We start from the raw sequence: 16,948 nt of genomic DNA on the forward strand, positions 1-16,948 counted from the left end.
AATGCACATTGAGCGAAATTTCCTCCATGCACAGAACATCCGACCAATCAAAAAGCAGCATTGGTTTTGTCTGATAAAGCGGCGAAGCGCGACGAAAGAACTTACATAACATGATATACACATAATCACATGATGAGTTAAAGCAGAGAACAAAAGTCTTTTTCTGGTGATATAGGCTAGGCCAGTCCTATATAAGTTGTTTGATTTAGCGAATATAGATTTCTTTTTACTACAGGTAAGTTCTGTTACTAAATAAAAATACCTGTAGTATATTCTTGCCGCATGACTAAATTGCTAGGCTAGTAGAGGCCTAGCTAGGCCGCATAACGATAGGCTAGTAGTAGTATACTTATTTATTAGTGCTTAGTAGGAAATTAGATCTCTGCTGCTGATAGGTCACTTTGGACAAGTGGACCTGTACAAAGTTCTCTGCTCAATCAGGGGTAGCCTAACTGATTTAAAAGCAGACCACGGGGTTGGTTCATTATTGTAGCTATTTATAATTTAGGTAATAATGCTTTTTCATTGAAATAAACAAATAATTTATTTTAAACATTCATACGTCCCATACTAATATTATTATTAGGATAGTCTTCCAGTAGTTCTAAGTTCACTTTTTTTTCTTAACAAACAGAAGTTTAATTTTGAGAATTTTACAGGAGTTGGCACAGTAAACGTTTCAAAATGATGGCTGCTGGAAAAGACCGAAAGGAATTATTTTATTCTTTTTACGTACTGCTGCTCCTGTTACTGGCGTACCTCTTGAACCAACTTGACCGCTACACTCTTGCCATTGTAAGTTATACAGAATAAATGGACATTTGCAATATTAGGCGCACCCCCTCCCCCACCCCAATTAATTTTAAAGGCAGGGTGCGGGAGGACCCATAGTTAAATTATCTACTGTAGCAACATCCATGATACAGGCCTATAATTAATTATTACTTATTGAGATTTAAATGTCATATCATTCATATTTTACTCATTATTTTTGCTGTTTCATGATACTTTGATCCCATATGCCTTTGTTGAAATCATGAGCATTAGCTACCAGCTTAATAGAGATGTTGATACTTGAAATTAATTAATATTCACTTGCATAAATATGTTTATTTCTAGGTGACAAAACATATGGCCCAAGATATTCATTATGGCGACCAAGGGTGTATTTCAACCGTTAACAAAACGGTTGAAGATAATGCACATGTGAATTGCACTGATGTTAAACAACAGTAGTAAGTCTATTGGTCATGTCAAACATTTTTAATGTTTAATGAGGCAAAAGCAGTAGTAGTAGTTATGACATATATATTTGCCTTGTGTGTTTCATGGTAAAGTGTATAGGAAAAATGTAAAGTATAGGGTTTTAGTTTACCTTGAATAGAGGTGTCCCTTGAATAAGGGTGTCCCCTGAATAGAGGTGTACCCTTGAAGAAAGGTGTCTCCTGAATAGAGGTTTCCTCTTAATAAGGGTGTCCCTTTAATAGGGGTTTCCTCTGAAAAGTGGTGTCCCTTGATTAGAGGTTTTCATTTGAACAGAGGTGTCCCAAATGGGTTTTACTGCATAACCATAATGCAGTGAGTAAGTGAATCTCACAAAAGACAAAAAATATATATAAGTTCTTGATTGTACATTTCAGTTGTGATAATACCACGGTAACATACAAAAACGAAACATTACATTCCTGCAAGTGGGACTACACCGGCAATGGGTTACAGTACCAACTGCTGGCTGGTCCTGTCTTTATAGTGTTCTATACATTTTCTGGTATTTTTCTTGGGTATGCAGCTGACCGAACGAATCGTAAGAATCTACTAGCAGGCTGCATCATCTTGTGGAGCGCAACTACTGTTGTAACTGGGTTTTCTAAGGAATACTGGCATTTGGTGATTTTAAGGCTTATTTTGGGAGCAGCGTAAGTTAATTACTAATAAGAAAGAAAGAAAAAGACATTTATACATTTCTTCAAAAGCTCTGTCTAAACTTTCAAACGGACATGATGATGTCATATCACTACGTTATTTGATCATATTACTACCATATTTGGGCACATCACACTTTTTTTTGTCAAACTAGTTTGATAGTGTAGACAGAGCTTAAGCGAAGTGATGTTTATGTTTTGATTGTTTTATGTATTACAGTGAAGCAGGTTGTACGCCATTCGCTGCTAGTATCATAACAGACTACTTTGCTGAGGACATGAGAGGATTTGCTATTGGTATATACAACTGGGGTATTTACATGGGCTACAGTATGTCTTATGCCGTTGGCAACTTCATCACAGATGCACTTGTGAGTATCGTAATGAAATTAAATTACAGTAGATTTCTAAAGCTTTTTCTACACTAATTTGACAAAAATAGTGTGATGTCCACGAATATGGCACTAATATGACGATCATCATGTCCATATATGGGCACATCACAATTTTTTGTCACATAAAGTTTGATAGTGTAGACAGAGCTTTAGTATAAATCTGTCTTAATATGACAAACTTGTTTTATAAAGTACAATACCCTGCATTGCATATTGTAACATTATGTGAGTGACTTAATACTTTGCATATGTTTTGTATCATCTGTTATAGGGATGGCAATGGGCGTTCTATATCGCAGGCATGCCTGGAATTTTGCTCGGAATCATCATTTTCTTGACTTTAAAAGAACCAGAAAGAAAGAAGAATAAATCCGAAGTCCAAGAGCATGGTTTAATACAACAGACAACGTCGGAGAAGCTGGTCAGCATGTGGAAACCGTTTCTGAAGCCTGCCCTCATTATGATTTGTATCGCAGGCTCTATTAGAAATGGCGGTAAGCATTTGTAATTCTTATGAGCTTCTAAAGATTTGCATTCACACTGTATGCATCATTCCCCAGTGATCCACAGTTAAGCTCTGTCCACACTATCAAACTTTATGTGACAAAAAAATGTGATGTACCAATATATTGACATGATGATGTCATATCACAGCACATTTAGTCATATCACTACCATATTTGGGCACATCACACTTTTTTGTCAAACTAGTTTGATAGTGCAGACAGAGCTTTAGAATATAAGATTGTTCCATATACTGTAGTGTTCTATTAACACTGAGACTTTTTTCATCAGTTTTAATTAGATGTATGACACCATAATGTTATATTCTATTAATTACTGAGTGATTAATGGTTGATGTCCTGCCAGCCTGGCACATTCTCTAATTATAGATTTCATTTCTTTTAAGCTGGGTACGTGTGGGGCTATAACACACAGCTGTTCTTCAACACCTACTACCCGGACATCAACACTGGTAATTGGTTTTCTTGGATCCCATTGGTTGGTGGTAGCCTAGGAGTTGCCTTTGGAGGATTTATATCTGATCGATTTGTGAAACGACGAGGACCAAGTGCCAGAGTGTTGATACTGATTGCCAGCTTAGTAAGTGTTCCATTGCACAAAGACTGTTACTATTGCATTGCATGACATTAAAGATTGTTACTATTGCACTGCATGACATTAAAGATTGTTACTATTGCACTGCATGGCATAAACAATGGTAACTATTGCGCTACATAACATCAAATACTATTACTATTGCACTACACAACATCAAAGACTGTTACTATTGCACTACATAACATCAAAGACTGTAGCTATTGCACTGTATAACATCAAAGACTGTTACTATTGCACTACATAGCATCAAAGACTGTTACTATTGCACTGCATAGCATCAAGGATTGTTAATATTGCACAGCATGACATAAACAATGGTTACTATTGCACTACATAACATCAAAGACTGTTACTATTGCACTGCATAAGATCAAAGGCTGTTACTATTACACTACATAACACAAAAGACAAGCCAACTATGGATGTCTCCAAACCAGTCTGAGAATTTAGCAATCAAAGAAATTTGACATAATTTCTGTAGCCTGAAAGTGTACAATATTTGTTTTAGTAACATATATTAATGTTTATCAAAGTTACTTTTTTTACTCAACAGTTGATAGCGGCTCCATTTGCTATTGGTACTTTGTACTTAAAACCACCTCTGGCCTTTATTAGTCAAATACCATGCTATATATTTGGTAAGAATATCTTTTTATATAACTGGGAGCTTTTGTTTTTGTGGCTACCTAAGATTTAAGACGTCAACTTGTAGTACAGAACTGTTTGCATTCCATTTGCATTTTATTCTTTTTTTGGTTGTTGCGGAAATTGATTTTTACAGAGATAGACAACAAATAGAACAAATAATGTTCTGTATGATGTACATTTCCTAGGTTTTCGCAAATCGAAAGCTTAACCAAGATTTTGAAAGATAAGTTGGGGTGGGAGTATCAGACTAATGTCTGTAAATTTGCATTAAAAAAAATCTACTATATTTGACAGAATAAAGCATTCACCATTTTATTAATTTTTTATTTGTGAAGGTGAAATGTGGGTTGGCGTGACCTTAGCCGTGGTCGTTGAACTTGTACCATCAAGTAACCGCGCTTCTGCCGTTGCCGTCTATTTGTTTATCATCAGCAACATTGGCGGTAACATGCCTTTACTTGTGCCCCCACTAAAAGACGCAACAAATTTCCGCTTTGCCTTGTTGCTCCTCTACCCAGGATGCTATGTGGCCGGGTAAGTTTTCCTTTTTACATTAAAAATTAGTATTATAGATATGCAGCTTAGAATGAATGTACGTCTTACTATGGTATCTTGCTATTACAAATGTCCCGTCAACTATAGCTTTGTCTACACTATCAAACTTTATGTGATAAAAAAAAGTGTGATGTGCGCATATATAGACATGATGATGCCATATCACTACCATATTTAGGCATATCACTACCATATTTAGGCATATCACTACCATATTTGGGCACATCACACTTGTTTTCGTTAAACTAGGTAGACAGAGCTTAACAAAAGCTTTTTTCAGCAATTGTTTTACGCAATGGTGGCAAACTGTTCATATGTCTGAATTTATATCATTTTTTTTATTTTGTGAACAATTTTATGTAATATTGTTTGATAAATAATATGCTTCATATCGATTGTAGAGCTCTGCTATTCCTTGCAAGTCTGCCGTTGGTCATGAGAGAAGTAAAAAAGGCTACAACAGGAGAGAAAACACCATTACTCTCAAGTGAAGATCTAACTGAAGAATGATAACTCTGGACATTGGAGGCTACCAAGGATCATTATAAATGAACTGCACATAGATGATGGTGTAACCTTAGTTCATTTTTTTTCTGCAGTGTAATTAGCAGTGGTGAGATTTTGCACTCAGAGGGAAAAATGTTATCAACATATTTTTGCTACAAAGCCATAATGTAAATTGTATTTGTTTAAAAAACAGGCTATTCTAATTAATCATTACTTAAATCGATTTTGAGTTTATTTATTGAACAAACCGCACAACACAATCAATCAAGCTTATTTTCATATTTTTTTTTCTCTCATAGTTAGTTTAATAATTATTATAGATTCAATTGACAGAATCAGGCTCATGTTTATATCTGGACAATGCGGGCTAGTAAAATGTAAAGATAACTAGCCCTGTGGTTTATATGTGATCATGAAGAATATTGGTAATACAGTATTATTAGCCTTATTGAGACAGTCAAGTGTCCCCTGAATAGGGGTGACTGTCCCAAAGAGTGGTTTACCTACTCTTAATATAAATTAATTTTTGTTCAAATATTGTTATAGTACTTATTTGTTTAATAATAATCAAAACTAGATTCTAATTACTTTATAAATATATTTTGTATAAATTGTACTTAGATAATAAACTAACATATGTGTCTGTATGTTTACATTCCGTGGCTGTCTAAGGGAATCTATTTGTTTCCAAGATTCTTCAATGGTATGTTGAATTTGTTCAGGTGCCTATAGAAAATAGAAAACAAACTGTTAGCAAAAATATTGATTTAGCATATTTGCTGTATAGACACCGACAACACTTTTTACAGGAATAACAAGTGAATCTTTTACTTTGATAGATACAGAAAACAAATATGTATTACTGAGAACACAGCTGCACAACAATATACAGTGTAATTATATTCTATTTAAAAGATGTGAACAACATATTTAATTATGCTAACATACTTGTATCTCGGATTAAAAACATCACATGGTCATAACGGTATTTCTTTTTTTTTAGTAGTTTTTTCTTCTACATAGTTCCATTTAGCAGTTGTGATAACATTAATCTTTTAATTATAAAATTTGTATTTGTTTTCTTTTTAAAGATATATAATTATTAACTCACCTGTATTTACGGTGTTTTCATAGATAGAACTTTTCTTTTTTTGAAAATTCCATAATACCACAGTAATAATGTTGCAATTGAGAGGCTGTACCTGTATGCAAGAAATTGAGTATAAAACATTAATAGGATGTATTCCCATACTTCTGTTTAGGTGCTGGCATGAACTTTAAATTTCTCCCTTTTCACAAATTCAAAACCATTAATAAAGCATCATATACATTTGATTATATTTTAAAACCATCGGCTTAAAAGAAACTTACCAAGTTATTATGTAATTCAAATGTTCGTTTCTTAATGTGACTCGCGTTTGCCCCCCTATAGGTCCTCCAGGAATACTGCTGTCTGAAAAGAACAAAGTTTTTAAAACTTAAATCTGGGACGTCTTTAAAACACTTGTATGGTAAATTTGTATAAGTGTATGTAATCTTTGGTTACAAACCTAAATCGTTGTCGATTAGTATTGGGCTAGCTTCAGAATATACTGCCATCGCTTGATGATCACGGAAATGCCAACGATTATTTTTGACATCATTATCTGGTAAAAATGGTGCTCTCTATCAAAATGAGAAGAAGTTAGAAATAATATGACGAATGTATGAATAAATAGCCTGGTGGCACATTAGCTTTTTTTTTCATTTTAAACTTTGTTGGCTTATATACAAATGTTTTTCTTTTTAACAAAAATGATATTTGGAATAGTTTGATTTATGTTAATATATTATATCTAGGTATAAAGTAAATATGAATACTAAATTTGTGAGGTAGTACAGTTTCCAAAACTAACCTTTTCACTAGACCTAACAATCCCTACAATTGTAACTTCATCTGTTATCTGTCCGCCAACTCTTGTCTCTGGTTTTACTCGATTTCTTGGGACCCATCCACGATTTACTAAAATAGTTTTACTAAAGTATATAAAAAAAAAACTGATAAATCATAACCAAACATGTTTATTATTGAAATCAAATTAGACTAGAACCCATATATTTGTAGGTACCAAAGGTTTCCCAATGTTATACTATAATTGTAAAAGAACATAAATCTCAGCCTTTTTTTGTTGTTATTTCATACGCATCCAACAGCGAGTAATTCGTCAATTAAACAATGGATAAACTATTTTATTATTGTGCTTATAAACTAAAGTCTTATTTGAGGCTTAGGGAGTGGAGTTACACCTAGGGAGTAGGTTAGGATTGAACCCTGGATCTTGGGATTGGAAGGCAAGCATGTTAACCACCAAGCTATAGCTCCACTTTGTTTTTTTAAAGCCTACCCTAGTTCTGTGCAGTGAAATGGTGTAATGACTTGAGCACCAGATTCACCCTGACTTGAGAACAGACTTCCTCCTTGGTTCTCCATATTGTTCGTCACAAGATGTCTTGGCATCAACAACATCTCTTTGCTGTGCTCAAATCTTCCCTTTACACTCACTCTGCAATACTCCAGCTCTGCTAGTTTACCTTGGCTGCAAATTCCAACCACAATTTGGATTTAAAATATATTTAGGGTGCAACAATTTCTAATTTCAAACCCATAACATTTATATAATGATAAACAGCTAGACATTTTAAATAATGAAAATATTAAATAATATCTGTCACTTAATTTAAAAAAAACCAAAATAATACTGCAGAATTTGACAATGGCACCCCTTTCAGTATACTATAGACACCTCTCCCAGTATATATTAGGCATCCATCGAACCACCCCACGCCATCCCCAACACTCTCAGAATAATATATAACTATTTACTCTAAACATAGTGGTACTGGCAAAGCTGTGGTTTTATTATGCAATTCTTCTATCAGGTTTAACTTCCATTTTCTTCGTTTTACTTGCCAAGTTCCCAGACAGAATGTAATGACTGGTATACTAAGCAACAAGTTGCCATAAGGCGATGGTTCTTCACTTTTTCGTCCATTTGAGGAATATCGGCAAATAGTGTGAGTTTTTTTTGCCTGCAAAAAGAATTATGATTCATTATAAATTAAATGCAACATATAAATAGTTTTTAGTTTAGATATATTGTTTTTAGTTTTAGATTAAAACAGAAACAGAACTATAGATTAGCGCCACGGATCTTTGGTCGGTACTACAGTATTTGAGAGGATGTATTGTAAAAAAGAGACCATTCTTAAAGTGCAATATTATTATTGCACATCTAGCGTTTCATATCTTGTTTAAACATTTTCCATATTCTCAATGAAATGAATTTTCGCGACATGACCAAACACATAAATAGCATTTAACCTGCATTAATATTCGCCGTAAAGAACACCTTAGAAGCTCCATACTGTATAATTGTCAAACCTGTCTCTAGCTTAACCAAAAAACAACTTAAATATCAAGTTTTTAGAAGACTGATCCGCGGATCTCATATCCACGACTGTCAATCAAACATTCCGCTCGAGTAAAAAAAAGTGTTATATCTCGAGCGAATCAGCTTCTCCTATGAAAAGCAAACATCGTCAATGTTAAATGTTGAATAAATAAAGCAATAATAGAGTTAGTAGATTGTGTAATGCCATTTCTTTTCCATGTATTCTTAGAATTTAATCATATTTATATTTTTTTTTACTGAATAAAATAAAATGGTATGCCAAGTTAGCTCTTCGAAGGTTAACAGTTACGAAATGCATGTATTGCGTGCCATAGTTTATGACTTTTATTCCATCAAAACTCGCACCCAACCAACTCGGTCACGCGTCCAACCGGCAAGAAGTAAGCCGGCCCCGGCCAGAATCAAACCACTCGAAAACAGAACACGTGAGAACCAGGCTAGGCTAAACCTAAGACAAAATGGGATCGGAAAAGGAACAACAAGCTATTCAGAAGAAAATGCAAGAGGAAGTGAATAAATTGAGAGCTGTGCAATCAGGTAAATATGCAGTAGGCCTAGGCTAGAGCCTAAAAGTTCAAAATTCAGACCAGAAAAAGTGTTTCTTCCTCACAAGCAAATACACTAGGAGGCCTAGGCCTAGGCCTCCTAGGGGATCCAGTCAAGTCGCCCCATCGCAAAGTCGCCCCATACAAAGTCGCCCAATACAAAGTCGCCCCATCGCAAAGTCGCCCCAAAACAAAGTCGCCCCGGCACAGTCGCCCCATCGCAAAGTCGCCCCATTACAAAGTCGCCCCATCGCAAATTCGCCCCATCGCAAAGTCGCCCCAACGCAAAGTCGCCCCATCGCAAAGTCGCCCACGGTTTTAATCATATTGGTTGCGTTTGATATCGATTGCGTTGTTACTTTGGTCGCGCTAATGTCGTATACAGTAGTTTATCCTATATACATAATTTGTGTTTTAATTTTTATTTTACAGGTTTTAATGGAGTGATGTGCTTTTTAAAAATCATTAAAAAAATAGTCCCTTGTTTGAAAGTTCTAAAAAGATTATCCCTGATTTATAGTTTCGAAAATGTTAATTTAATATGATTTTAAAATTAGTTACCAGAGCCACAATTACGAATCTTTCTTCAACCTACGCGTGGATACCAGCTAATTTTTTAGGATAATATAATAAATGTATAAATGTGTAGTAGCCTAGGCCTTCCTATAGATTTACAGTAGTTAAAACAATAACAGTGTTGTAAGACAATGAGTGTTATAGGCTACTTATTGATCATTTTACATTTATTGACAAGTTATGTGTCTTAATTTTATAATGACTTTTCAAAATAAAGAAATAAAAAAAAAGGATTTCATCGCCGATATGATTGTTTTACATGCAGGTATTTTAGTAAAATTAAAACGCTACATTTTGACCATGGAAAAACCATCGTACAGTATCGTGTGCGTGTTTTTTAAAAAGGGGAATCCCCGACGGTCAGCAGAAAGACGTAGCAGCTGAGAGGAAACAGATACCAGAAGGCGCAGCTCCGATTGGTTTCAGAGAATGTTTCAGATGGCGAGTCGCCTTTTATTCAACAGCACAATGATCATTTTACTGAAGAAATTCTTTTCAAGGTTAGGCCTAGAACATTCTAATTATCATGCCTAATAAATATCCTCATATCGGGTATTTATTTAATTTTAAATTAAACAAGACAGTGAAGAGGCACGGAATAATACGTACACGGACGTACGACGAATACACACACGCACGTCATCATTTACGACATATAGTGGTGATATGATGCAATTTTATAACGGATATAATGATGGGATTGCCTTTCCAGGCTTACAATCAATGTTCATTACGTAATACTATGTATATAATAGTAAACTGAATGTTTATAAATAAATTGTTTTACGTAATTTATTGCATATAAAATAAAAGACACAGACGTAGCCTACGTTTCCTATAAAATATTTCACATTTAAATAATTATGTAGGCCTACTGCTAAATGACATTATGCTGGAATATTATAATCTTAAACTATGTTTACAAATTATTAATATAGGTCTAGTAATAATAATACATATTCATCGACCAAAGTAAAAATAATCTAGATCGTATAACATCATTTTATCGCGACTAAATTTAAACGCGACCGATTTCGAACGCGACTGATATCATCGTAAAACTCCGGCGGGGTTTCCCCATTTTCAGATGGTGCGTTGTAGTACGACGACAACGGCGGAGTAATTACGGGGGTTTCCCTCTGGTAAGCTAGCACGTTAGTGCGACCGCGGAGTGATTAGTCGGGTGCTTCCTCTCTGATGATGGGGGTGCGTGCCGATCGTGTGACCTGAGACTACATGGCGGGGCTTCCCCTTTTTATGCCTACACGTTCCGTGTTATTTTGTGTATCATTGCGACATTTTACGCACTTGTAAACTATTTTTTAACGTTTTGGGGCGACTTTGCGATAGGGCGACTTTGTGATGGGGCGACTTTGCGATGGGGCGACTTTGCGTTGGGGCGACTTTGCGATGGGGCGACTTTGCGATGGGGCGACTGTGTCGGGGCGACTTTGTTTTGGGGCGACTTTGCGATGGGGCGACTGTGTAAGGGGCGACTTTGTATGGGGCGACTTTGCGATGGGGCGACTTGACTAGCATCCCCTCCTAGCTCCCCTAGCTAGTACTAGCGATGGTAGGTGGTCCCGATGGTAGCCTGTAGTAGTAGGCTAGGCTAGAGTAGGGGCGTAGGCCTAAATAAAGACAGATCGATGCTGTTATGTACCCTTTCAGGACTTCTACTACTAGGCCGGGCTAGGTATATACCAGTTAGCCTAGCTAGGCCAAACGGCGTAGCCTCTAGGGCCAGGCCTACATACATTTAGCCTATTATATAGGCTAGGCCTAATTAATGTTGATAACATTTTATGAATAAATAACAGAAATCTATTCTATAAAAGAGAAATCGAAAAAAATAAATTAAGAGAGAAAAGAAGGAGACAGAATTCAGAAAGCAGAAATTAAACTACGCCTAGCTAGCTAGGCCGGATGCTACTAGTCAAGTCGCCCCAAAACAAAGTCGCCCCAAAACAAAGTCGCCCCATACAAAGTTGCCCCATACAAAGTCGCCCCATCGCAAAGTCGCCCCATCGCAAAGTCGCCCCATCGCAAAGTCGCCCCATCGCAAAGTCGCCCCATCGCAAAGTCGCCCCAAAACAAAGTCGCCCCATCGCAAAGTCGCCCCATCGCAAAGTCGCCTCAACACAAAGTCGCCCCATCGCAAAGTCGCCCCAATGATACACAAAATAACACGGCATAAAATGGGAAGCCCCACCATAATGTAGTCTCTCAGGTTACACGATCGGCACGCTCCCCCATCATCAGCAGAGAGGAAGCCCCCGACTAATCACTTCGCGGTCGATCGCACTGAGCTCACCAGAGGGAAACCCCCGTAATTACTCCATCTGAAGATGGGGAAACCCCACCGGAGTTTTACGATATCAGTCGCGTCGCGTTTGAAATCGGTCGTGTTTAATTTTGGTCGCGATAAAATGATGTTACGATCTAGATTATTTTTACTTTGGTCGATGAATATTTATTATTATTATTAGGGCTATAGGCCTATTAATAATTGATTTTTTTTTATTTTACAGGTTTATGATGAGAAAGATGTGTGCCTTAAAAAATGACAATTTGTAAACATAGTTTAATTATAGTATTATTCGGCATAATGTCATTTAACAGTACATGATTATTTAAATGTGAAATATTTGATAGGGAACGTAGGCTACGTCTGTGTCTTTTATTTTATAGGCAACAAATTACGTAAAACAATTTATTTATAAACATTCAGTTTACTATTATTAGTATTACAATTAACATTGATTATAAGCCAGGAAAGGCAATCCCATCATTATATCCATTATAAAATTGCATCAAATAACCACTTATGTCGTAAATGATGACGGCGTGCGTGTGTGTATTTGTCGTACGTCCGTCGTGTACGTATTATTCCGTGCCTCTTCACTGTCTTGTTTAATTTAAAATTAAATAAACACCCGATATGAGGATATTTATTAGGCATGATAATTAGAATGTTCTATAACCAAAAGGGTTGAAAAGAATTTCTTCAGTAAAATGATCACTGTACTGTTGAATAAAAGGCGACTCGCAATCTGAAACCAATCTGAGCTGCGCCTTCTGGTATCTGTTTCTCTCACAGCTGCTACGTCTTTCTGCTGACCGTCGGGGATACTCACACGATACTCTACGATGGTTTTCCCATGGTCTAAATGTAGCGTTTTAATTTTGCTAAAATACCTGCATGTATAAAACGATCATATCGGCGATGAAATCCTTTTTTTTTTAGTATTTTTTATTTCTTCATTTTGAAAAGTCATAATAAAATTAAATAACAATAGATACATAACTTGTCAATAAATGCAAAATGATCAATAAGTAGCCTATAACACTCATGTCTTACAACGCTGTTATTGTTTTAACTAATCTATACGAAGGCCTACTACACATTTATACATTTATTATATTATCCTAAAAAATGAGCTGGTATCCACACGCGTAGGTTGAAGAAAGATTCGTAATTGTGGCTCTGGTAACTAATTTTAAAATCATATTAAATTAACATTTTTGAAACTATAAATCAGGGATAATCTTTTTAGAACTTTCAAACATAGAACTATTTTTTTAATGATTTTTAAAAAGCACATCACTCAATTAAAACCTGTAAAATAAAAATTAAACCACAAGTTATGTATATAATAGGATTAACATTATAATGTATACGACATTTAGCGCGACCAAAGTAACAACGCGATCAATGTCAAACGCAACCGATATGATTAAAACAGCGTACTATACTAACTACCAAAATAAAACCGTGCGGCGTGGGCGACTTTGCGTTGGGGCGATTTGGCGACTTTGCGATGGGGCGACTTTGTGATGGGGCGACTTTGCGATGGGGCGACTGTGCCGGGGCGACTTTGCGATGGGGCGACTTGACTAGGCCCTGGACTAGACTAGAGTAGAGAGGGTGAAGAAGAGATACCCTTGAATGAACAAACATGTGAAGGAAGAGTAGGCCCCTAATCTGTAATGTTTTTTAGTTTGCAGCGACCAATGTACTGTAACTGATTTTGAATGCAGATCTCAAACGTAGATTGATTCATATTGACTTTATTCGTATCCAAAAATAATTTTTTTATGACATTGTGTTAATCTTTTTATTTAGAATTCCAAACAGCAGCAACAGCACGGCAACAACTTGATGCTCAGTTAAATGAAAACACCATCGTTAAAGATGTAAGACTAAATCTTAAGTTAATATTTATAATAATTACAAAACCACTAACCAGTCAATCCCTAGTAGGGGAGAATTCAATTTCATAAAATTCACTGACCTATGACCCTAGAAATAGTGCACATACGGGACCATTGAGACACAGTTCATCACATAATTCCATGGCATATGTCTGTCCATAGAGATATTATAGTTCACTATAAATATCTCTATGGTTTGTCGGATTTTAGGTCCAGGTAGTGACGACCAGCAATGCAATAAGTCCTAGGTTTCATAAAGTTTTTTTTTTAACCATATTTAATGAGGGTGATCCATCCAGCAATTGCTGATCATTAGGGGTTTACAAGACAAAAATATACACAAGATGCTCTACATAAACAAAGTATTATTACAAGTCTTTGGGATTGGAGTTGTAATTTTGTCCTTAGAAAAAATCCTGACATGTGACGGGACTTGAACCCAGTAATAATATGTACACAGTGTTAATGTTGACAATTTTTCCTTTGTTTTTTAGGAACTAGATTTACTGGAAGCAGATTGTAAGGTTTACAAAATGTTAGGTCCTGTTCTCGTGCCTCAAGATCTTGTGGAAGCTAAGCAAACAGTTTCCAAAAGAATGGAGTACATTGGAGCTGAATTGTAAGTATAAACATGCCATTTAACCTATACTCATTTTCTTTGCAAACTACTAACATAATTTCTCTTAAATTAAGTTGAATTTGATTGGGTTTTCCCCCTCAGAAAACGTCAACAGACATTAATAGAGAGTATTGACAAAAAGCAAGATGTCCACCGAGAAAAACTGAACAAATTGCAACAAGATTTTCAAAAGATGGCTGTGGGAAAACCTGTAAAATCTTAAATGTATGAACAGAACAAAATAAAGCGCTACCAATGTGACGTCATCCAGAATTTTCCACCAACAGTGTTGCGTTTCTTTCTGTTTGTGTAATTCATGTGTGTGGAACTGAAATAGAAATTGCAACAGAATATAGTTAGTACACATTTTTTTCATGGATTGCAAAAGAGGAAAATGTTGATACAGCAGTTGCTGCTGTACAACTTTTAATTGTCCATGAAAGGCACTTTCTCAGTGACCGTTGTATGCGATGGACAATTCTATGGATGTGAGGTAAATGGGGTTTGTCAATGTTTCTTTGCACTCATCCCAATATACTTTTATGTGCAACGGACAAGCTTTGCGCACTTATAAAATACTCAATGGTGCATGACTAGAGTGCCTGGCTTAAAATCTCACCGTTTATTTTAAAGAATTTCTATGTATTCTAAATTAAAACTTTGCGCCAACCAAACATGGCTTTAAATGTTTGACAAATTGTTTGCATTTTAAAATGCTGCTTAGTCGCTTGTATAACTTGTAGATGAAGCACCATTGCCAAGAATTATTGTTTAGATATTTTGAATTTAGTAAGGCCGTTTCCGCAGCCAAAAATTTTACAGATAATTATCGCATTCAGATCAAATTTGTAACCTTTGACCCAAGGGAAAAATTGTTGCATTGTGATTGAGCGATTTGTGTAACGGTAATGGTCGATCATGCACACCTGATTTAAAAAAAAAATCTGTTGTTTTGTTATAACATTGTGATTGAGCGATTTGTATTACGGTAATGGTCGATCATGCACACCTGATTTAAAAAAATATTATCTTTTTTATTTTGTTATAATTTTGTTACGTCTGCTGAAACATGGCCTAACTAAAATTATAATAAATAAGGGACCATTTCAAAATTACATTCTGAAATACATTTTCTACTCTTTAACCGATATATTCACTTATTAAGTAAGTTTTTTATTAGTAACCATATGGAGTAGAATTATTGAAAAGATACACATTGAGACTAAAATCGTACATTGTCATAAAAAATGCAGCTGTGATGTACTTTTACCTACAGTAGAATAACTTGACATGATCCCTAACCAAACTGTGTGATTAAAATGTATTTCAATTATTGGTTGTAAATTAAAAACAATTGAGAGCCAGTTGTCTTGCTCTTAATTGGCACACTAATTTCCATTAGACTCCATTTTTCTCTTGTTTCTTTATTTTTCATACATGTGTAGCTGCTGTCACAACACCATGTGGTGCATTGCTACGAAATTCATTATGCCTCGTTCATTTGTTTTAATCATTTCTAGTGAGAGGACAAATACTGTACACTCAAATACACAAAAGATGTACAGTATTTACTTTTGTAAATAAAAATGATTTCACTTATAAAAGGACAAAAGAAACGGTTAATTTTACCAAAAACCATTGTTTTAAGTATTTTTTGCTTCAAATTATATTTTTTGAGGTAAATAATTTTTTTTTTGGATCTAGTTTTTGATCAAAGTGAATAAAGTAACTATGTCATGCATATTTAAAAAAATGGAAAAAAAATATTTTTTTAGGGGGTCAAATATATCTTTAAGAATTAGATAAATGGGATTCCTGATAAATGCTGGCTACGATTTGTGTCATATTTTTCTGATAATTAAAAAACAAAGTACTACAAACACACAAGTAAATTAATTATACAATTTAATAAACAGAAAATATTGCATATACAGTACTGTTTTAGTACTCTAGAAAATAAATTACAAGCAGAATTAAATAATTTGCCATATTTGGAATGAAAAACACTGGTAATGTAAAATGATGGTTTATTCAGTTATTTGCCTAATTTAATCAAAGATGTAATTCATACTCTAATAAAAAAATATTTAGTTTTAAATGCAATATTAGCATATTTAACATATTTATTTGGTTATCAATACAGAATAAAATGCTTCATAGCTAGTCATAGTCACTCTATCATGAGGTTGGGAGTGCAAATGGAATATGACCATCCATACTACCACGCGGCAACAAATTTGACCATCCATACTACCACGCGGCAAGAACATATGCTGAGAACATCCGATTAAGTTTGTACTCCCATTTATTTCTAGCTGCAAACAATAAAATTAACTACAGTACTTAACAGTGACGATTTCAGGTTTGTAAAAAAGTGCTGAACCTAATTTTC

General features: G+C 35.1%; 3 protein-coding genes across 5 annotated transcripts; 2 read left to right on the forward strand and 1 right to left on the reverse strand.

Annotated features, from left to right (window-relative positions):
- Positions 1–118: 118 nt before the first annotated feature.
- Positions 119–6,132, forward strand: LOC140047192 (protein spinster homolog 1-like). 2 transcript variants are annotated; one of them, XM_072092057.1, is made up of 10 exons: positions 119–235; positions 660–795; positions 1,120–1,235; positions 1,641–1,916; positions 2,143–2,293; positions 2,589–2,811; positions 3,228–3,421; positions 3,993–4,077; positions 4,423–4,621; positions 5,044–6,132. In XM_072092057.1, the coding sequence occupies exons 2-10, from the start codon at positions 685–687 to the stop codon at positions 5,150–5,152; spliced, it is 1,464 nt and encodes a 487-aa protein (XP_071948158.1). In that variant the 5' UTR covers positions 119–235; positions 660–684; the 3' UTR covers positions 5,153–6,132. The 2 variants fall into 2 exon arrangements, with proteins under 2 accessions (XP_071948158.1, XP_071948159.1); XM_072092058.1 differs by having other exon boundaries at positions 130–235; positions 635–795.
- On the reverse strand, positions 5,737–10,435 carry LOC140047193 (surfeit locus protein 1-like). Of its 2 annotated transcripts, none has more exons than XM_072092059.1 (8): positions 9,189–10,435; positions 8,013–8,218; positions 7,534–7,725; positions 7,045–7,165; positions 6,700–6,814; positions 6,521–6,602; positions 6,261–6,351; positions 5,737–5,875 (listed from the first exon to the last, which is right to left on the reverse strand). In XM_072092059.1, exons 1-7 carry the CDS (start codon positions 9,363–9,365, stop codon positions 6,267–6,269), a joined length of 978 nt encoding a protein of 325 aa, XP_071948160.1. In that variant the 5' UTR covers positions 9,366–10,435; the 3' UTR covers positions 5,737–5,875; positions 6,261–6,266. The 2 variants fall into 2 exon arrangements, with proteins under 2 accessions (XP_071948160.1, XP_071948161.1); XM_072092060.1 differs by lacking the exon at positions 9,189–10,435 and adding an exon at positions 8,511–8,729.
- On the forward strand, positions 8,977–15,948 carry LOC140047196 (prefoldin subunit 6-like). The gene is made up of 4 exons (XM_072092062.1): positions 8,977–9,138; positions 13,849–13,919; positions 14,432–14,556; positions 14,659–15,948. The coding sequence occupies exons 1-4, from the start codon at positions 9,060–9,062 to the stop codon at positions 14,777–14,779; spliced, it is 396 nt and encodes a 131-aa protein (XP_071948163.1). The 5' UTR covers positions 8,977–9,059; the 3' UTR covers positions 14,780–15,948.
- Positions 15,949–16,948: the final 1,000 nt, after the last annotated feature.

The sequence above is a fragment of the Antedon mediterranea genome, chromosome 4 (genome assembly GCF_964355755.1).
Source record: "Antedon mediterranea chromosome 4, ecAntMedi1.1, whole genome shotgun sequence".
In the NCBI taxonomy this organism is placed as follows: domain Eukaryota; kingdom Metazoa; phylum Echinodermata; class Crinoidea; order Comatulida; family Antedonidae; genus Antedon; species Antedon mediterranea.